This window comes from Pelodiscus sinensis, chromosome 18, assembly GCF_052426305.1.
Source record: "Pelodiscus sinensis isolate ZL-2025 chromosome 18, ASM5242630v1, whole genome shotgun sequence".
In the NCBI taxonomy this organism is placed as follows: Eukaryota; Metazoa; Chordata; order Testudines; family Trionychidae; genus Pelodiscus; species Pelodiscus sinensis.
This window is the reverse complement of record NC_143069.1, coordinates 34274786-34296280: the sequence shown is the minus strand read 5'-3', so window position 1 is coordinate 34296280 and position 21495 is coordinate 34274786. Positions and strand designations below refer to the sequence as shown.

At 68.0% G+C, this 21495-nt stretch overlaps 2 protein-coding genes across 5 annotated transcripts; one reads left to right on the top strand and one right to left on the bottom strand.

Moving 5' to 3' along the window:
- Positions 1 to 574: 574 nt before the first annotated feature.
- PRICKLE3 (prickle planar cell polarity protein 3) lies at positions 575 to 14176 on the top strand. Of its 4 annotated transcripts, none has more exons than XM_075915955.2 (9): positions 575 to 682; positions 6035 to 6120; positions 8090 to 8273; positions 9065 to 9178; positions 9451 to 9588; positions 10432 to 10635; positions 10805 to 10991; positions 11718 to 12158; positions 12280 to 14176. In XM_075915955.2, the coding sequence occupies exons 1-9, from the start codon at positions 641 to 643 to the stop codon at positions 12888 to 12890; spliced, it is 2007 nt and encodes a 668-aa protein (XP_075772070.2). In that variant the 5' UTR covers positions 575 to 640; the 3' UTR covers positions 12891 to 14176. The 4 variants fall into 4 exon arrangements, with proteins under 4 accessions (XP_075772070.2, XP_089626337.1, XP_089626338.1 ...); XM_089770210.1 differs by lacking the exon at positions 575 to 682 and adding an exon at positions 742 to 808; XM_089770211.1 differs by lacking the exon at positions 10432 to 10635.
- Positions 14177 to 14555: 379 nt separating this feature from the next.
- PLP2 (proteolipid protein 2) lies at positions 14556 to 20703 on the bottom strand. Its single transcript, XM_075915956.2, has 5 exons — positions 20541 to 20703; positions 16789 to 16944; positions 15842 to 15937; positions 15427 to 15517; positions 14556 to 15297 (listed from the first exon to the last, which is right to left on the bottom strand). Exons 1-5 carry the CDS (start codon positions 20625 to 20627, stop codon positions 15278 to 15280), a joined length of 450 nt encoding a protein of 149 aa, XP_075772071.2. The 5' UTR covers positions 20628 to 20703; the 3' UTR covers positions 14556 to 15277.
- Between the last annotated feature and the right edge of the window lie 792 nt (positions 20704 to 21495).

Below are 21495 nucleotides of genomic sequence, written 5' to 3'. Positions count from 1 at the left end.
CAGGACCAGCTGAGACAAGCGAGGGGGGGGGCCGCTCAGAAGGGGGGACGCGCAGCGGGAGGGGAAGGGAGTGGGGGGGACGAAGAGAGGGATTGGAGCCTGACGGGAGGAGCAGTGGGGGGAGAGCCGCGCGGGGGGGCGGGGCCGTGGGGCGGCTAGAGGGGGAGGAGGAGCCGCGCGTGGGTCGGAGCGGGGAGGGGGGGGGGGAGCAGAGCCGCGCGGGGGGGCGGGGCCGTGGGGCGGAGCGGGGGGGGGAGCAGAGCCGCGCGGGGGGGCGGGGCCGTGGGGCGGGGGGGGGAGCAGAGCCGCGCGGGGGGGGCGGGGCCGTGGGGCGGAGGGGGGGGAGCAGAGCCGCGCGGGGGGGCGGGGCCGTGGGGCGGGGGGGGAGCAGAGCCGCGCGGGGGGGGGGCGGGGGCGCGGGGCGGGGCGGGGGGGGGGAGCAGAGCCGCGCGGGGGGCGGGGCCGTGGGGCGGAGCGGGGGGGGGGGCAGAGCCGCGCGGGGGGCGGGGCCGTGGGGCGGAGCGGGGGGAGCAGAGCCGCGCGGGGGGCGGGGCCGTGGGGCGGAGCGGGGGGGGGGGGGGGGGGGGAGCAGAGCCGCGCGGGGGGGGTTCGGCCGCGCCGCCGGTGCGGGGACCAGACGATGTTCACCCGGCGGTCTCGGCTCCGCCGCTCCGCGCGGCCCGTGAGTGCCCGGGGCCGGGGGGGGCCTCCCAGGTCCGGGGACCCAGGCGCGGGGGGGAGGCCGGACTCCCGGGATCCGCCCGGGGAGGCGAGGGGGGGGCCGGGCTGTTTTGCTGCCTCGCGGCGGGTGAGTTTCTCCCGCTGGCCCAGGGCCTGACTCGGTTTCCGGGCTCCAGCCCGAACCAGCCGTGGCACCTGCCCGCCATGGTTAGCTGGTCCGCTGCCCCGCCAGACCCACGGGCCCCTCTACCCCGGTATCCCGCCTGCACCAGCCCACAGACCCACGGGCCCCTCTACCCCGGTATCCCGCCTGCACCAGCCCACAGACCCACGGGCCCCTCTACCCCGGTATCCCGCCTGCACCAGCCCACAGACCCACGGGCCCCTCTACCCCGGTATCCCGCCTGCACCAGCCCACAGACCCACGGGCCCCTCTACCCCGGTATCCCGCCTGCACCAGCCCACAGACCCACGGGCCCCTCTACCCCGGTATCCCGCCTGCACCAGCCCACAGACCCACGGGCCCCTCTACCCCGGTATCCCGCCTGCACCAGCCCACAGACCCACGGGCCCCTCTACCCCGGTATCCCGCCTGCACCACCCCACAGACCCACGGGCCCCTCTACCCCGGTATCCCGCCTGCACCAGCCCACAGACCCACGGGCCCCTCTACCCCGGTATCCCGCCTGCACCAGCCCACAGACCCACGGGCCCCTCTACCCCGGTATCCCGCCTGCACCAGCCCACAGACCCACGGGCCCCTCTACCCCGGTATCCCGCCTGCACCACCCCACAGACCCACGGGCCCCTCTACCCCGGTATCCCGCCTGCACCAGCCCACAGACCCACGGGCCCCTCTACCCCGGTATCCCGCCTGCACCAGCCCACAGACCCACGGGCCCCTCTACCCCGGTATCCCGCCTGCACCAGCCCACAGACCCACGGGCCCCTCTACCCCGGTATCCCGCCTGCACCAGCCCACAGACCCACGGGCCCCTCTACCCCGGTATCCCGCCTGCACCACCCCACAGACCCACGGGCCCCTCTACCCCGGTATCCCGCCTGCACCAGCCCACAGACCCACGGGCCCCTCTACCCCGGTATCCCGCCTGCACCAGCCCACAGACCCACGGGCCCCTCTACCCCGGTATCCCGCCTGCACCAGCCCACAGACCCACGGGCCCCTCTACCCCGGTATCCCGCCTGCACCACCCCACAGACCCACGGGCCCCTCTACCCCGGTATCCCGCCTGCACCACCCCACAGACCCACGGGCCCCTCTACCCCGGTATCCCGCCTGCACCACCCCACAGACCCACGGGCCCCTCTACCCCGGTATCCCGCCTGCACCAGCCCACAGACCCACGGGCCCCTCTACCCCAGTATCCCGCCTGCACCACCCCACAGACCCACGGGCCCCTCTACCCCGGTATCCCGCCTGCACCAACCCGCCAGACCCACGGGCCCCTCTACCCCGGTATCCCGCCTGCACCACCCCGCCAGACCCACGGGCCCCTCTTCCCCGGTATCCCGCCTGCACCACCCCGCCAGACCCACGGGCCCCTCTACGCCGGTATCCCACCTGCACCAGCCTGCCAGACCCACAGGCCCCTCTTCCCCGGTCTCCCGCCTGCACCCCCCCGCCAGACCCACGGGCCCCTCTACCCCGGTATCCCGCCTGCACCAACCTGCCAGACCCACGGGCCCTCTACCCCGGTATCCCGCCTGCACCAGCCTGCCAGACCCACTGGCCCCTCTACCCCGGTATCCCGCCTGCACCACCCCGCCAGACCCACGGGCCCCTCTACCCCGGTATCCCGCCTGCACCAGCCTGCCAGACCCACTGGCCCCTCTACCCCGGTATCCCGCCTGCACCACCCCGCCAGACCCACGGGCCCCTCTACCCCGGTATCCCGCCTGCACCAGCCTGCCAGACCCACTGGCCCCTCTACCCCGGTATCCCGCCTGCACCACCCCGCCAGACCCACGGGCCCCTCTACCCCGGTATCCCGCCTGCACCACCCCGCCAGACCCACGGGCCCCTCTACCCCGGTATCCCGCCTGCACCAGCCTGCCAGACCCACTGGCCCCTCTACCCCGGTATCCCGCCTGCACCACCCCGCCAGACCCACGGGCCCCTCTACCCCGGTATCCCGCCTGCACCACCCCGCCAGACCCACGGGCCCCTCTACCCCGGTATCCCGCCTGCACCACCCCGCCAGACCCACGGGCCCCTCTACCCCGGTATCCCGCCTGCACCACCCTGCCAGACCCACTGGCCCCTCTACGCCGGTCTCCCGCCTGCACCAGCCTGCCAGACCCACGGGCCCCTCTACCCCGGTCTCCCGCCTGCACCACCCTGCCAGACCCACGGGCCCCTCTACCCCGGTCTCCCGCCTGCACCACCCTGCCAGACCCACGGGCCCCTCTACCCCGGTATCCCGCCTGCACCACCCCACAGACCCACGGGCCCCTCTACCCCGGTATCCCGCCTGCACCACCCCACAGACCCACGGGCCCCTCTACCCCGGTATCCCGCCTGCACCACCCCACAGACCCACGGGCCCCTCTACCCCGGTATCCCGCCTGCACCAGCCCACAGACCCACGGGCCCCTCTACCCCGGTATCCCGCCTGCACCACCCCACAGACCCACGGGCCCCTCTACCCCGGTATCCCGCCTGCACCAACCCGCCAGACCCACGGGCCCCTCTACCCCGGTATCCCGCCTGCACCACCCCGCCAGACCCACGGGCCCCTCTTCCCCGGTATCCCGCCTGCACCACCCCACAGACCCACGGGCCCCTCTACCCCGGTATCCCGCCTGCACCACCCCGCCAGACCCACGGGCCCCTCTACGCCGGTATCCCACCTGCACCAGCCTGCCAGACCCACAGGCCCCTCTTCCCCGGTCTCCCGCCTGCACCCCCCCGCCAGACCCACGGGCCCCTCTACCCCGGTATCCCGCCTGCACCACCCTGCCAGACCCACTGGCCCCTCTACGCCGGTCTCCCGCCTGCACCAGCCTGCCAGACCCACGGGCCCTTCTACCCCGGTATCCCGCCTGCACCAGCCTGCCAGACCCACGGGCCCCTCTACCCCGGTCTCCCGCCTGCACCACCCCGCCAGACCCACTGGCCCCTCTTCCCCGGTATCCCGCCTGCACCACCCCGCCAGACCCACTGGCCCCTCTTCCCCGGTATCCCGCCTGCACCACCCCGCCAGACCCACGGGCCCTGCAACCCGGTATCCCGCCTGCACCACCCCGCCAGACCCACGGGCCCCTCTACCCCGGTATCCCGCCTGCACCACCCCACAGACCCACGGGCCCCTCTACCCCGGTATCCCGCCTGCACCAACCCGCCAGACCCACAGGCCCCTCTACCCTGGTATCCCGCCTGCACCACCCCGCCAGACCCACAGGCCCCTCTACCCCGGTATCCCGCCTGCACCACCCCGCCAGACCCACGGGCCCCTCTACCCCGGTATCCCGCCTGCATCTCTCCTACCTCAATATCCCCTCCCCAGTTCCCTCTGTCCAGCAGGTAGCTGAGTGGAGGGTTTGGGGGTATTTAAATGTAACCCCCCAAGGGATGGAGGCACAGCTGGGGCAGGGGGAACAATCCAGGCTGCTCCCCCCTCCTACCAGCCCCACCTGCCCCTCCCGTTAGTGGGGGAGGGGTCCGGCTCTCATCTGGGTGAGGATTAACTCGCTGGTGGTATTAAGGGGTCGGATTTAATGCATCTTTGGGGTCAATCCCTCTGGGGAGTGGTGGGGGGAGGGGAGGGGAGGGGAGGGGAGGGTGGGGCAGTGCAGTGGGAAAGGGGCTGTCGGGGGGCTTTGTGGGGGGCTCTAGGAGGGGAGGGGAAGGAAGTGGGGGTGGAGACTTGTGTGGGGAGGGCACCTAGAGCAAAGAGTCAGGACTGGAGAGCTGGAGGCTGTGGGGGGAGGGGCCCTGACTCGTGGGGTGTATGGAGGCTGTGGGGGGGCCTGGGAGGGGAGCTCGGGGGAGCAAGGGGGGTGCTGGGCGTGGGTCAGGGGGTGCGGTCTCTCTCTCATTCTCCCTCCCGGCTCTTCCCCCCCTGCAGCAGAGGGCCCCCCCACACTGGGTCTCCTCGTGACCTTCCCCACAGGGGCAGACCCCTGCCGTTACCCCCCTCCAGCCCTGCCCCCCCGGCCACGGCCCATGGCGGTGGGCCAGTTCCCAGAGCGTCACGCCCGCCGGGCCGAGCCGGGGCAGGTCCTGGCGCGCGGGGCGGCTCTCGCCTCCCACAAGGCCCTGGGCCGGCCCGCTTGGCGTCTGCGCTCCCACAGGCCACGGCATGGCCCAGCCCCCCCCGACGGCGCTGCCACGAGCCCTCCCCATCTGGCACTGCCACGAGCCCCCCCGACGGCGTTGCCACGAGCCCCCCCCGACGGCGCTGCCACGAGCCCCCCCCCCCCCCCCCCGACGGCGCTGCCACGAGCCCCCCCCCGACCGCGTTGCCACGAGCCCCCCCGACGGCGCTGCCACGAGCCCCCCCGCCGGCGCTGCCACGAGCCCCCCCCATCTGGCACTGCCACGAGCCCCCCCCGCCGGCGCTGCCACGAGCCCCCCCGCCGGCGCTGCCACGAGCCCCCCCGCCGGCGCTGCCACGAGCCCCCCCCATCTGGCACTGCCACGAGCCCCCCCCGACCGCGCTGCCACGAGCCCCCCCCGCCGGCACTGCCACGAGCCCCCCCACCGGCACTGCCACGAGCCCCCCCGCCGGCGCTGCCACGAGCCCCCCCCGCCGGCGCTGCCACGAGCCCTCCCCATCTGGCACTGCCACGAGCCCCCCCCCGCCGGCACTGCCACGAGCCCCCCCCCGCCGGCACTGCCACGAGCCCTCCCCATCTGGCACTGCCACGAGCCCCCCCCGCCGGCGCTGCCACGAGCCCTCCCCATCTGGCACTGCCACGAGCCCCCCCCGCCGGCGCTGCCACGAGCCCTCCCCATCTGGCACTGCCACGAGCCCCCCCCGCCGGCGCTGCCACGAGCCCTCCCCATCTGGCACTGCCACGAGCCCCCCCGACGGCGCTGCCACGAGCCCCTGCATGGCTGAGGTGGGTGGCAGGCTCCCCTGGGGTGCCCGGGTTGTGGCTCCAGTCCCTGCCCTTGGCCTGCCCCAGGCCGGGCTCTGGCGTCTGCCTCAGCAGCTCAGAGACAGGGATGTGGCCGTGGGGCTGGGGAGAGCCCCCTCCCCCGAGCCAGGAGAGAACCCAGCAGTCCTGGCTCACCGCCCCCCCCCCGCTCTAACCACTAGACCCCACTGTCCTGGAGTGGGGGCCTATGGCGGGTGGCTGGAGGTGACCCGGTGTCTGTGCCCTGCAGATGCCCGATGACCCCGACCCCGACCGGGGGCAACCGTGCCACGTGTGTGGGGACCAGTGTCCCGGCTTCCTGGTGCATGGATGGAGGTAGGGACCCCCCAGCCCCCTGACAGCCCCCCCGACAGCCTCCCCCTGCCCCCCCGACAGCCCCCCCGACAGCCTCCCCCTGCCCCCCGACAGCCTCCCCCTGCCCCCGACAGCCTCCCCCTGCCCCCTGACAGCCTCCCCGACAGCCTCCCCCTGCCCCCGACAGCCTCCCCGACAGCCTCCCCCTGCCCCCGACAGCCTCCCCCTGCCCCCGACAGCCTCCCCGACAGCCTCCCCCTGCCCCTGACAGCCTCCCCCTGCCCCCCGACAGCCTCCCCCTGCCCCCGACAGCCTCCCCGACAGCCTCCCCCTGCCCCCGACAGCCTCCCCCTGCCCCCGACAGCCTCCCCGACAGCCTCCCCCTGCCCCTGACAGCCTCCCCCTGCCCCCCGACAGCCTCCCCCTGCCCCCGACAGCCTCCCCGACAGCCTCCCCTGCCCCTGACAGCCTCCCCCTGCCCCTGACAGCCTCCCCGACAGCCTCCCCCTGCCCCCCGACAGCCTCCCCGCTGCCCCCCGACAACCTCCCCGCTTCCCCTGCTCTCCGCTCCTCCTGGAGCAAAGGGCCAGCCCTGCTCCGAGACCCGAGGGCTGTGGGACCCAGGCTCTGGGGGTCAGTGGGGCAGAAGGAGCCTCTGTCCCTGATGCAAGGGGGTAGCGTGTTATTGTAGGGTCTGCGCGGGGTAGGGGGGGCCGGGGCGTTATCGTAGGGTCTGGGCGGGGGGTGGGGCCGGGGCCTTATCATAGGGTCTGCGTGGGGGCAGGGAGGGCCGGTCTGTTATCGTAGGGTCTGCGCGGGGGCGGGGAGGGCCGGTCTGTTATTGTAGGGTCTGCGCGGGGGCGGGGGGGCCGGTCTGTTATCGTAGGGTCTGCGCGGGGGCGGGGGGGCCGGTCTGTTATCGTAGGGTCTGCGCGGGGGCGGGGGGGCCGGTCTGTTATCGTAGGGTCTGCGCGGGGGGGGGGGGCAGGTCTGTTATCGTAGGGTCTGCGCGGGGGCGGGAGGGCCGGTCTGTTATCGTAGGGTCTGCGCGGGGGCGGGGGGGGGCCGGTCTGTTATCGTAGGGTCTGCGCGGGGGCGGGAGGGCCGGTCTGTTATCGTAGGGTCTGGGCGGGGGCGGGGGGGGGGGGCCGGTCTGTTATCGTAGGGTCTGCGCGGGGGCGGGAGGGCCAGTCTGTTATCGTAGGGTCTGCGCGGGGGCGAGGGGGGGCCGGTCTGTTATCGTAGGGTCTGCGCGGGGGCGAGGGGGGGCCGGTCTGTTATCGTAGGGTCTGCGCGGGGGCGAGGGGGGGCCGGTCTGTTATCGTAGGGTCTGCGCGGGGGCGAGGGGGGGCCGGTCTGTTATCGTAGGGTCTGCGCGGGGGCGAGGGGGGGCCGGTCTGTTATCGTAGGGTCTGCGCGGGGGCGGGGGGGCCGGTCTGTTATCGTAGGGTCTGCGCGGGGGCGGGGGGGGGGGGCCGGTCTGTTATCGTAGGGTCTGCGCGGAGGCGAGGGGGGGCCGGTCTGTTATCGTAGGGTCTGCGCGGGGGCGAGGGGGGGCCGGTCTGTTATTGTAGGGTCTGCGCGGGGGCGGGGGGGGGGGCCGGTCTGTTATCGTAGGGTCTGCGCGGGGGCGGGGGGGGGGGGCCGGTCTGTTATCGTAGGGTCTGGGCGGGGGCGGGGGGGGGCCGGTCTGTTATCGTAGGGTCTGGGCGGGGAGGGTCGGTCTGTTATCGTAGGGTCTGGGCGGGGGCGAGGGGGGGCCGGTCTGTTATCGTAGGGTCTGCGCGGGGGCGAGGGGGGGCCGGTCTGTTATCGTAGGGTCTGCGCGGGGAGGGTCGGTCTGTTATCGTAGGGTCTGGGCGGGGGCGAGGGGGGGCCGGTCTGTTGTCGTAGGGTCTGGGCCGGGGGGTGGGGGGCCGGTCTGTTATCGTAGGGTCTGCGCGGGGGCGAGGGGGGGCCGGTCTGTTATCGTAGGGTCTCTCCTCCCCAGGAAGATCTGCCAGCACTGCAAGTGCCCGCGGGAGGAGCACGCGGTGCGGGTGGTGCCCGTCGACCTGGCGCGCGTGATGTGCCGCCTCGTCTCGGACTTCCAGCGCCACTCCATCTCCGACGACGACTCCGGCTGCGCCTCCGAGGAGTACGCCTGGGTGCCCCCCGGCCTCAAGCCGGAGCAGGCGAGTCCTGCCCCCTGGGGCCCCGCCCCTGCAGCCCCGCCCCCTGGGGGCCCCGCAGCCCCGCCCCTGGGGGTCCCGCAGCCCCGCCCCTGCAGTCACAGCCCCGCCCTCTGGGGGCCCAGCAGCCCCGCCCCTGCAGTCGCAGCCCCGCCCCTGCAGTCGCAGCCCCGCCCCCTGGGGGCCCAGCAGCCCCGCCCCTGCAGTCGCAGCCCCGCCCCTGGGAGCCCTGCAACCCCGCCCCTGCAGTCACAGCCCCTCCTCCCCAGGGGTTCCCTTAGCCCCTCCTCTACGGTCACAGCCCCGCCTCCCCAGGGGTTCCCTTAGCCCCTCCTCTACGGTCACAGCCCCGCCTCCCCAGGGGTTCCCTTAGCCCCTCCTCTACGGTCACAGCCCCGCCTCCCCAGGGGTTCCCTTAGCCCCTCCTCTACGGTCACAGCCCCGCCTCCCCAGGGGTTCCCTTAGCCCCTCCTCTACGGTCACAGCCCCGCCTCCCCAGGGGTTCCCTTAGCCCCTCCTCTATGGTCACAGCCCCGCCTCCTGGGGGTGGCGGCCACACCCACATAGGCACCACCCCCATTGGGCGACCCGCCCCCACGAGGGACAGAGCCATGCCCACATAGGGGCCAGAGATGCCAGACCCTCGGGGTTCAAGCCCTGCCCCGTGGAAGGGGCCACAGCCCCACCTATTGGGCTACAGGCCCCGCCCCTGGCCCATGACTCTGGCCCTTGGGGGTCCGGCCCTGCCCCTGGGCCTGACCCCCTCCCTCCGCCGGCCCTTCTCCCCATGGCAGGTGTATCAATTCTTCAGCTGCCTGCCCGAGGACAAGGTGCCCTACGTGAACAGCCCCGGCGAGCGGTACCGGGTCCGCCAGCTTCTGCACCAGCTGCCCCCCCACGACAGCGAGGTGAGGGGCCGGGGGGGGGGGCGCCGTGATGCAGGGGCAGGTCTGTGGTGTCCCTGTGAGGCTGTGACCAGCTGTCCCACCCCAGAGGTGGCTGCATCCGAGCGCTGGGCGACGTGTCCCAGGGTGACGTTACGTGTGGCTGTTCCCAGCTGCTCCGCCCCAGAAACAGCTGCATCCCGCTGGGCGAGGTGTGGCGCTGGGCCGTTCCCCCGGCGCCCCGCCCCAGAGCGGGCTGCGTTGTGCCGCTGGCTCAGTCAGTCTGTGTGTGCCAGGCTCAGTACTGCAGCCCCCTGGCCGAGGAGGAGAAGAAGGAGCTGAAGCTTTTCTCCCAGCAGCGGAAGCGGGAAAATCTCGGGCGAGGGACGGTCCGGCTCTTCCCGGTCACCATTACCGGAGCCATCTGTGAGCAGGTGCCCCCTGTCGCCGCTGCCAGCCCCAGCTCCAGGCCTTGTGGGAGGCGGGACGCCCGCCAGGCAGGGAGTGGCGGGAGGGCAGCAGAGTCCAGTGGTGAGAGCTGGGCGGGGGAGGGAGCAGGACGCCCAGGTGCTCTGCTGGGCTCTTCCCCTGGCAGCTCTAACCCTGGGCTGAGCGCTCAGGCCTGCCCAGGCCCGTCTGTCGGGGTGACGTGGGGTGCAGCTGCTCCCAGAGCCCCACCCAGAGGCCCTCGGGAACACCCAACACTGACCCCTGCTGGCCAGAGGGGGGATTGCAGCCTATGACAGCACCCTGCCCCCAGCCAGCGCCCTGCCGTGGGGCCGGGTGGGAGCCAGCGCCCCCCAGTGGGGACAAGCCCCATGCCTGCCCCTGGAGCCAGCCGGCGCCCTGCCGTGGGGCCGGGTGGGAGCCAGCGCCCCCCAGCGGGGGACAGGCCCCGTGCCCGCCCCGGGAGCCAGCCAGCACCTTACCGTGGGGCCGGGTGGGAGCCAGCGCCCCCCAGCGGGGGACAGGCCCCGTGCCCGCCCCTGGAGCCAGCCGGCGCCCTGCCGTGGGGCCGGGTGGGAGCCAGCGCCCCCCAGCGGGGGACAGGCCCCGTGCCCGCCCCTGGAGCCAGCCGGCGCCCTGCCGTGGGGCCGGGTGGGAGCCAGCGCCCCCCAGGGGGGGACAGGCCCCGTGCCCGCCCCTGGAGCCAGCCGGCGCCCTGCCGTGGGGCCGGGTGGGAGCCAGCACCCCCCAGGGGGGGACAGGCCCCGTGCCCGCCCCTGGAGCCAGCCGGCGTCTGGCGCCCTGTGACCGGGCTCTCTCTCGCTGGGCAGTGCGGGAAGCAGATCCGCGGCGGGGACATCGCCGTCTTTGCCAGCCGGGCGGGGCACGGCGCCTGCTGGCACCCCCAGTGCTTCCAGTGCGCCACCTGCCGGGAGCTGCTGGTGGACCTCATCTACTTCTACCAGGGGGGGCAGATTTACTGCGGGCGGCATCACGCCGAGCAGCTCAAACCCCGCTGCCAGGCCTGCGACGAGGTGAGGCTGGAGCGGGGGCCGGGCCCCGGGGCCATGCGAGGGGGGGCCGGGAGGGGGGGTCCCGGGGGGGTCCCACCCAGGTGGGGAGAGCATTCAAGGCTGCTCTGGGGAGAGGAGGGGGGACGGGGGGGGCACCGGGCCAGGCCTCCATCTCCCAGTCTCCCCGCAGATCATCTTCGCGGCTGAGTGCACGGAGGCCGAGGGCCGGCATTGGCACATGTGCCACTTCTGCTGCTTTGAGTGCGAGGCGGCGCTGGGCGGGCAGCGCTACGTCATGCGCCAGAGCCGCCCCTACTGCTGCGGCTGCTACCAGGCCCTGTACGCCGAGTACTGCGACGGCTGCGGGGAGCACATCGGTACGGCAGCCGCGGGGGGGCCAGTCTGCCAGGGCCGGGGGACCTGGAGAGCTGGGGGGGCTGTGGAGAGTGGCAGAACCTGGCACCCAGGCAGTGGGGGTTCAGGGATCGTGGGGAGCAGGGGGCCGTCTCGCGCTGGCTGGATTCAGTAGGGCTGGTTTATTCTTGGCTGGCCAAGGCCCTGCCCAGACGCTGCTTGGGGCCTTGCCCGAGGCTGGGGCTGGCGCCAGAGAACATGTGCGGTCCGGCCCCCGGCCTGCCAGGCGTGTTCCCGCCGGGGACAAAGACCCTTGTGAAGCTGTAGCTGGCGTAACCCAAGTGCCAACCCTGGGCGGCCCAGCAGAGAGACCATCTCCCAAAATAGAACCCGAAATAGCCACGTGGGCAGCGGGGGGACCCCAGTGTCCTGACCCGGGAAGGGACAGAGTGACCAGGCAACAGATGGGGCCAATGTTTACTCTCCTCTTTTCCACCCACGGTGCGGAATAAATGCTGTTCCGTGCACTGAGGCATGTGCCAACGTGCACCACTCACAGAAAGGGAAACCTGCCCAGCTGGTGGGGAACTCTGCCTGGGGGATGGAAAAAATTGGAGGGCACGTTGGCAGTGGGTGGACCTCAGCAGCAGCTGTCCAGAAGGGAACCCAGGATCCCTGGGCTCCACCCGCGTTTGCTGGGTTCTCACGACGTGCCCTCCTCCCTCTCCCTCCTGTCTCGGTCCCTGCAGGCCTCAACCAGGGCCAGATGACCTACGAGGGCCAGCACTGGCACGCCACGGACGCCTGCTTCTGCTGCTCCCGCTGCCGCCTGCCCCTGCTGGGCAAGCCCTTCCTGCCCAAGGGGGGGCAGATCTTCTGCTCCCGGGGCTGCAGCCTGAGGGGGGAGGACGCCAGCGCCTCAGACTCCTGCGACTCGGCCCTCCATGGCCCCCGCCCACAGGACGGGCGCCAGAGCCCCCCCCGCCGCCCGCCCATCTCCTGCGCCGTCTCCTCCTCCAGCCGTGTGGCCCCGGCCCGGGCCCTGGGCCCCAGTGGGCGGCGCAGCTGGAGCGGGGAGCCCGGGGAGGAGGAGGGGGGCAGCCACAGCAGCTTGCAGAGGGGTGAGCCGGCTGGATGCACCTCACGGGGCACGTCCACCCGCCCCAGGCCCCAGGAAGAGGCGGAAGGAGGTGAGATCGGGGGCGGAATCCCGGTGGAGGGAGGGGGGTGATCTGGGGAGGCCAGATGGGAGGGGGGTGGCGGGCAGCATGGCAGCTCCTGTCCCTAACCGCCCACCTCTGTTCCCCCCAGGTTCAGGGTCCCACTTCCACCGCGGCTTCCCCCACCGCCACTCCATGCCCGAGCTGGGCCTGGCTCCGGCGAAGGCGGCCGACTGGACCAGCAGCTCCGGCTCCAAGCTCCCGGCCTCCCCCCGGCTCAGCCAGGGGCCCCCCCTGGAAGGCGTGGGGGGGGCAGTAGCGGGGGAGGGAGGCTTCCCCCGAGGTGCTGCCCCCCGGGTCAGCTTCCGGGAGCCCCTGGTGGCAGGCGAACGGGGGGGGCCCCGCAGCGCCCAGCCCTGCACCTCCTCTGACAACGCCCTGCACCTGGCGGGGGAGGGAGAGCCAGAGGGGGGGCTGCCCCGGGGGGGGCGGCGGCTGGTTTATTCGGCCTCGGAGGGGGCCTTCCCCCCCAGCCACCGGTGCCGCCCCCCCCGGGGCGCCTGGCCCGACTCCTCCTCCTCCTCTTCTTCCGACTCGGGGGAGGACGGCTACTTCCTGGGGGAGCCCATCCCCCTGCCGCCCCACCTGCGGGGCGGGGCTGGCCCCCCGCCGGCCCCTGAGGCTGGCCCCGCCCTGGGGGGAGGGGCCAGAGGGCACCACAGGCAGCGGAGGGCTCGGGACAGGAGCTGCGTGGTGGCCTGAGTCGAACTTTGAACTTTGACCCGCCTGCTGGCAACGACCTCTCCAGTGTGAGCCTCCGACCTGCACTTGTGACCTTTGAACTTTGACCTTTGCCTGCAACCTTGGGCCTCTGCCTGTGACCTTTGGACTTTGCTCGCAGCTGATGAGCTCTGACCTTCCCGTGTGACCTTTGACCTCTCCGTGGTGACATCTGACCTTTGCTCATGGCCTTTTGGCTTGGAGTTTTCCGCTGTGACCTCTGACCTTGGCTCTGGTACGGCCGTAGATGACCTTTGGACTCCGACCTTTTCAGTGGTCACCCCTGACCTTTCACCTGGGCCTCTCGGCAATTGACTTCTCCATTGGACCCTTGCACCGCACCATGTGATCTGTGACCTTTGTGCCCGTTCCATTGGCCTCTGTGACCTCTGACCTTTGCCAGCACTGCTTGGACTCTGACCTTTCCACTATGACCTTAACTCGGCACATGTCACCTTTGGGGGGGGTGGGATTGACCTGTCTGCTGTGACCTCTGACCTCGTTCGCTCTGTGACCTTTCGGTTTTAACCTCTCCACGGTGACCTTTGCCCTCTGGCGGGTGGGGCCTTGCCTGGTGACCTTTGGCCTTGAGCACTGACCTGCCCTCTGTGACCTTTGACCCCTACTCAGGAGCGTTGCATCGGTGACCTTTGAACTCAGTGGGCTTTCTACTGTGGCTGGTGAGTCTTGGTGGTGACCTTTGACCTACTGGTGATGCGCTGTCCCTTGTGGCCTTTGACCTTTCCACTGTGCCCCATGACTGGGAACTTTGACCTTTAACTTCTGAGAAGGCCCTCCCCTTCTGACCCTTGGGGAAATAGTTGACCTCTGACCTTTGCCTTTTGGCTGAGACCTTTGCACTGTGACCCGTGACCTGCTGGATGTTGTGCTTTGACCTTTCACCTCTCCCACATGATCTTAGTCTTGTGGAATTATTGACGTTATGACCTGTCCACTGTGACCTTTGAACTTTGACCCAGGAGGGGGTCAGCAGGATTTTGGCTTTGTTTTGGGTGTGTTTCCCCCTTTACATCCGACTTTTTTGAGTGTTTAATAGTAGAATATTTGGGGGGGGCGGGTTCAATTCCAGGCCTCCTGGGGAGGGGGGGCTGCACTGTGGGGCAGGGGTACAAAGAATGGGGGTTTACCCTCTGCTGGCCCTGTACTGGAGCCCCTCTGTGTCTGGAATTCCCCCTTTGCTTTCCTGTTGAGCGGTTAATTTAAACCAAAAGAGAAACTTTTGAAATAAAAGCGTCGTTTCAGACCCGGATCAGTCTGAGCCGACCTCGGGCGGCGTTTTTCTGTGGCTGTTCCCTGGCTGTCTCACCCCACAGGGGGCTGCATCTCAGCACTGAGCGAACCGTCCCCATAGGGTGTTCTATGTGGCTGTTCTCCAGCTGCCGTACCCCAGAAGTGGCTGCATCCCAGCTCCAGCGGACGGACGGGGCGCTTCCTTTCGCTAGCAGCAGAGGGCACTGAGCGCAAGATCATTTGTAAGGCCAGATGTGACCTGTGTTTTCACCAAAGCGTGAGCAGGTGGGATCCAGACTGGCTGGATCCTCTGGCTCCCCCCTCCAATTCGGAACCCCCCCACTTTAGTTTTTTCACCTCCGCCTCCCCTCACACACAGGACTGAGACCCAACACAGACATTAATCAGTATTTTTATTAATTCTTTCCCCCACACATGAGCAGAAATTGACTCAAGCTGCAGGCAGGACCAGGGATGGGGGAGGAGGAAGGGGAGTCACTGAACATCAATGCACGTGTCCCCCCGCTCCGCAGGTGCGATTCCCCACCCAGCCCCCTGCCCTGGGCCTGTCCCTTGCAGTTAGTTTAGTCAATTAAAAAAAGCCTCTCCTTATATGAATATATTTCCCTTGCAATATCCCATGGGCTCTGGTTCTGGTGAGTCCTTGTGCCCTGAACACCTGGCAACGTTACCCCCCGTCAGTGCAGGGGAAACTGAGGCACGGTCCGAGTAAAGGCACTTGATATGGAACAAGCGGTAGGGAGAGAGCACGCTAGCCCCCACTCCCTGCCCTGAGCTGCCAATAGCACCCAGGAGTCCTGGCTCCCAACCCCCTCCCTGCCTACACCTGTTCTAACCACTAGACCCCCCTGCCCTCACCCTTGCTGCAGCCAACCTAGGGAAAGGGGGGAGTTGCTGGGTTGGGGGGGGCTGGCTTCCCCCATGTGATCCCCATTGTCAAGGCCTCTAGACATGAGAGGGGAGGGGCCCTTGGGTCCGGGTGGGGAGCTAGAGGGGGGAGGAGTTGCGGGGGGATGGGAGTCTCTTCTTTGGCCTCCCCCCGCAGCAGTGGGGGGGGTTTTAGGGGGAGGCAGCAAAGTGGGGGCTGGACAGATGCCTCAGACGCCCTCGGGGGATTCTGCAGAGAGAGAGAGAGAGAGAGAGAGAGAGAGAGAGAGAGGTCAGTCAGGGACCACCCCATCTTCCCTTGTCTATCCCCCCCCAGCAGCATCGCCCCCTCCCCCCACTCCTGGGGAATAGCACATACCAGTGGGGGCAGCTGTGTGGCTCTTCCGGAGGGTGGGGAGTGTGATGTAGGCATCGTATGCAAACAGGATACCAGCCAGGAGCCCAAAGACCTGCAAGGGGTGGGACAGAGCGGGAGTTAATTGCGGTCTCTGCTGGTAGCTTGTGAGTCGGGAGCAGGGAGGTTCAAGGGCCCTGAATCAAGGGGAACAGACGACCCCCCTCAATGTTACCCCTCTGGCCTCATTTCTATCCCCACCCAACACTGTGATGCAGCCACCTCTGGGCGGAGGCTGACAGCAAGGAATGAACGCCAGACGAAGCCAGCACGGGTTGGTGGGCACAGCGTTTGCTCCCTGCCGCACAGGACCCCCTCCCCGCCCCCGGTGCCCTCCGCTGCCCAGCCCTGGTTCCCAGGAGCGCCACGGTTGCTTTACCCCAGCTGCAATGCCAGGTCCGTCCCTGTGGCCGATGAGGACGATGAGAGAGGTGATGAGGAAGAGCAAAGCACCGATCACCGCCCGGAGGAAATCCTGGGGAAGAAAAACGCCGGAGGTAAGAAACAGAGCGATGCCCCACGGCTCTCTTCGGTGCGAGGCACTCGGGCGAGTTAAAGGGTTGGCTCAGAAACACCCTTGCGTTTTAACTGGGAGGGGTCAGGCAGAAGAATTTCCGTGTTTTAGTAAATACATGAAATTCTTCGCAGGAAGTTGTCAGACTGATAACGATTTCTGCATAGATACGTCCTCGCTTTTTATGGAGTGTTTCCCGCGGGCATGTCTAGGGGGACTATACATTAACGAGCTGGTTCCCGGCAGATGAATATCTTGGCCCTTTTTTCTAAATCAGAATTTCTTGCATTTTAACAAATTTGCTATGAACCCCCCCTTGGATGTTAAGAAATTAACCAAAGTTTGGGGGGAGGGAATTTTCTCAGTATAACCACCGGTTTAACGGTCTTTTTTTTTTTTTTTTTTAAATTATTGCATTAGCATTTCTGTGTCTGTTTGATTTTAGCTTAATCTTTTTTCCTGTGGCAATTTCTTCATGTATTTCTGCTAAATTAACCACTATTGCAAGTTAATGGTTTTCATGCTAATTAGCTACGTTCTTTTTCTGAGCATTTTAAGCAAGTGGTCTTGCATGGCTATGTCTGTGGATTTTAGCAAAGCTTTTTTTGCACAAGAATGTCTTTACATTTTCATGCATGGGGATTTCCTTGCATTTTCCCGGAGGTTTTTGTATTGCTACTTTCTTGCGTGGTGAAAATTTTAACACACGTTTGGGGAAGCCACCTCCCCCTTTTTCAGGGTTATTTTGGACAGCAAACTGGCCAGTCACTCCAGCTAGCCTGGCGGGGATGGGACAGAATAGACAGTCTTACGCTCCAGCCCCAGTGCATAAAAGTCAGCTGCTTGTTCAGTCCCAGTGTGTAGACGATGAAGAAGATGATGGAAAACACCATCTCGCAGATGGCCAAGCCCGTGTAACCCGGGGTATAAGAGGCACCATAGCAGATCAGGATGATAATGCAGAGACCCTGTGCGGGGGCGGAAGGGACAATGGTTAGGAAAACTGTTTAGCCAGAGCTAAAACGCGGCCACCTCTGGGCAACACCGGGTGGGGCCGCCGGGCCACGCTGGGACAGGACACGAGAGTCGTGTTCCCAGCGGCACCTGCAGGGGGGCCAAAGGGAGCAGAAGGGACCTGTCCCTCAACGGAGAGACGGGCCGGACGCCTGGGTTCACATGCGCAGTACAAGGGGGAGGGCTGCAGGGAATTGGAGCAGCATGTTTATTTAGATGGTTAAGTAAGTACAGTGCCCCCTGCCCGGCCCCCGCCCCTCTGCCCCCACCCCCTGCAGCACGGCACCCCCCCCAGCCCTGCCTTCTCAGGGAGATCGCCCCCCAGCCGCCTGCCTGGCCCCCACCCCCTGCAGCACAGCACCCCCCCCAGCCGCCTGCCTGGCCCCCACCCCCACCCCCTGCAGCACAGCACCCCCCCCTGCTGCCTGCCTGGCCCCCACCCCCACCCCCTGCAGCACAGCACCCCCCCCAGCCGCCTGCCTGGCCCCCGCCCCCACCCCCTGCAGCACAGCACCCCCCCCTGCCGCCTGCCTGGCCCCCACCCCCACCCCCTGCAGCACAGCACCCCCCCCTGCCCTGCCTTCTCAGGGAGATCGTGCCTGGCCCCCGCCCCGCACACAGCACCCCTCAGCTGGAGCGCCTGAGTCACGTAATATCCCATGAGCTGCAAGATGGGGCGTCTGTTTCTCTGCCAAGAGTCTGAGTCACCCGCTGTCTCCCTGCATGTGCCCGGGGGTAGGTGTCTCTCAAGCGAGGAGGGTGGGGAGCAGTGGCTAGCGCAGGGCAGGGCGGCGGGGAGCCAGGACTCATGGGTCCCCTCCCAGCTCAGGGAGGGGAGTGGGGGCCGGTGGTTAGAGTGGGGGGAGGGGAGTGGGAGCCCGGGTCCCGCGTGGGCCGGGTGGGGCATTCAGGGCGCCTGGGGAATGTTCCAGCCTGTCGCGTCTGGAGGCCCAAAATCCCAGCCCACGCGGGCTGACAAAGGGGCGAGTGTTAGGAGGGGAGAGGTGGGGCTGGGCACCATAGCAACCATTACATGACACCCGCTCCCCCTGCCAAATAGTGTCAGGTCTGGAGGCTGCTACAGGCGGATGGGACAGGAGGGCCTTAAAGGGACGGTGTGCAGAACAGGCAGAGAGGACGGGGTCTTAAAGGGGCAGTACCTACAGCAGGCACCTGAGCTGTTCTTAAAAATTGCAGCACCTGCTACAGGTGGGGCGCATGGGGCTATTAAAGGGGCAGTGTGCCCCCTACGGAAGGAGTGGCGTGGTCTGTGAAAGGGGCAGTGCCCGCTACAGGTGGAGCAGAGGAGGGCTGCAAAAGGGGTCCTCTACAGGCAGAGTGGGGGGCTGTGAAAGGGGTGGTGTCCGCTACAGGCAGAGCAGGGTGCAGTGTCCGCTACAGGTGGAGCAGAGGGGGAGGTGAAAGGGGCTGTGCCTGCTACAGGCGGAGTAGAGGGGAGCTGTGAAAAGGGCAGTGCTCACTACAGGCGGAGCAGAGGGAACAGTGCCCGCTACAGGCGGAGTGGGGGGGTGGTGGTGGAGCAGAGGGGGATTACAGCGAGTACTTAAAGAGCCAGCACCCTGCCGCAAGGAGCTTGGGCCGCTAGCAGCAGAGGGGTGGGGAAGCGGGACGTGAGGAGACGGGTCTGGGCAGGGCACAGAACTGGGCGTGTGTTCCCTGCCCAGTCACACCTCGGCCCTGCCGGGGCCTGTTGCTTCTGCCCTGTAAACATCTTGTCTCCTTCCTGGGAGAACGTGCCTGAAAGGAGCCCTGCCTTTCTAAGAAGGCAAGCCAGGGCAGTGGGGTCTGGTGGTTAGAGCGAGGGGGCCTGGGAGCCAGGTCTAGGGGTGCCAGGAGCTGGCTGGAAGCCAGGATGCCTGGGCTCACTTTTCCCTGTAGGAGAGCGGGGTGGGGGAGCTGGGGAGTTAATCATTTATTTGGGGTGAGGCACAGGGAAAGGCCAGATGGGGGGGCCTATAACCCCCCTGTCTCCCCAAATAGAGAGATCCCAGGGTTGCCCGCACACAGTCCCCCCACCAAGGACACCCCCCATTTACCTCCAAACATGGGTACACGCTGCACTGCTCCTTACACAACACACACACACCAGGCTCTGCCCCAAGTCTGCACGCTCCGGCACATGGCTAGATACACCTTGCGGCGCCCTGCCAGCTACACGGTAAATGCCCTGCTGCACAGCTACACACCGGCACAGCCGGAGACTCCCCCCAAGGTACAGTGTGTGTGTGTGTGTGCGCGCAATACCCCTTCCAGATGCGCGTGCACACACACATGTACGTGCACGTGACAGGCCCTGCCCCAAGTCTGCACACACCAGCACATGGCTACATACACCCTCTGGCACCCTGCCAGCCACATGGTAAACGCCCTGCCGCACAGCTACACACCAGCACAGCCTGTGACTCCCACCAAGTTACACACACACACACAGTGTAACACCCCTCCCAGACACACACACACACAGTGTAACACCCCTCCCGCGCGCGCACACACAGTGTAACACCCCTCCCCCCACACACACACAGTGTAACACCCCTCCCGCGCACGCACACACACACACAGTGTAACACCCTCCCGCGCACGCACACACACAGTGTAACACCCCTCCTGCACACACACACACACAGAGTAACACCCATCCCAGAGACACACACACACAGTGTAACATCCCTCCCGCACGCGCACGCGCGCACACACACACACACACAGTGTAACACCCCTCGCGCGCACACACACACACACAGTGTAACATCCCTCCCGCACACACACACACACACAGTGTAACACCCCTCCTGCGCGTGCACACACACACACACAGAGTGTAACACCCCTCGCGCGCACACACACACAGTGTAACACCCCTCCCGCACACACACACACACACACACACACACACACAGTGTAACACCCCTCCCGCGCGCGCACACACACACACACACACAGTGTAACCCCTCCCGCGCACACACACAGTGTAACACCCCTCCCGCGCGCGCACACACACACAGTGTAACACCCCTCCCGCGCGCGCGCGCACACACACACACAGTGTAACACCCCTCCCGCACACGCGCACACACAGTGTAACACCCCTCCCGCACACGCGCACACACAGTGTAACACCCCTCCCGCACACGCGCACACACAGTGTAACACCTCTCCCGCGCACACACACACAGTGTAACACCCCTCCCAGAGCCACACACACCCCGCTCCGCAGCACACGCGGAAGCCGCACCAGCTCAGCTGCGCGCACCCCAGCGCAGCCCCCCGCGGACACGCCGGGCAGCCGCACCCAGGAACATGGCCCCGGCGCGGGAAGCTCGGGGTGTCGAAATAACAGCGCGGGGAAGGACGCGGGAGGGGCCCAGCCCGCTGCTCTCACCGCTAGACCCCGCTGCCCGCCCCGAGCCGGGAGGGCGCGGCATCCCCCGCCCCCCCCCATCACACTGGCCGCCTGGGTCCCTCCCGCGGGCAGCCCGGGCGCCCCCCGCCGCGGCCGGCCACGTGGGCGCCCCGGGCCCCCACTCACGATCTCCAGCGCCAGGATGATGCCCTTGGGGGAGCGCAGGAAGGCGCCGCAGCGCCCCACGCAGCCCTGCCCGCCCGACGGCTCCATGACCCGCAGAGCCCCTGGGCTCCGGCTGGCAAGGGACTGGCGCCGGCAGCCGACGGGGGTGGGGCTGGGCGCGGCCCGGGCGGGCCCCCGCCATGGCCAAGAAAGGCTCTGGGCTCCGCAGCGGGGCGGGCGCTCGAGCCCGGTTAAGGTGGCGCGGGAGGGCGCCGGAGCCCGCTTAAGGTGGCTCCGCTGGGCGCTGGAGCCGGGCTGAGCGGGCGGTGGAGCGCAGGGGAGAAGTCCAGCAGCGTCGGATGCCGGAGCCTAATCTCAGAACCGGGCAAATGAGTTGAAACTAGAGCAAAGGGTATGAAGATAACGCGGCCTTTCTCAGACCGGGGCCCGACCCCCGGGGGCCCGAGCCACTCAGAGGGGGGGCGCCGTATCACAAGTCTGAGAACCCCTGACAATGTTGGGGGAGTCAGCAGGGTGTCTGGGAAGGGAAATCCTGCCTCACTAATCACTGGAGTTCTCCGAGGGGGTCAACAACCATAGAATCCTAGGACTGGAAGGGACCTCGAGAGGTCATCGAGTCCAGCCCCCTGCCCTCAAGGCAGGACCACGCTCAGTCTGCACCATCCCTGACAGATGTCTATCTAACCTGTTCTTAAATATCTCCAGAGAGGGAGATTCCACCACCTCCCTTGGCAATTTATTCCAATATTTGACCACCCTGACAGTTAGGAATTTTTTCCTAATGTCCAATCTAAACCTCCCTTGCTGCACTTTAAGCCCATTACTCCTTGTCCTGTCCTCAGAAACCAAGAGGAACAAATTTTCTCCTTCCTCCTTGTGACACCCTTTTAGATATTTGAAAACCGCTATCATGTCCCCCCTTGATCTTCTTTTTTCCAAACTAAACAAGCCCAGT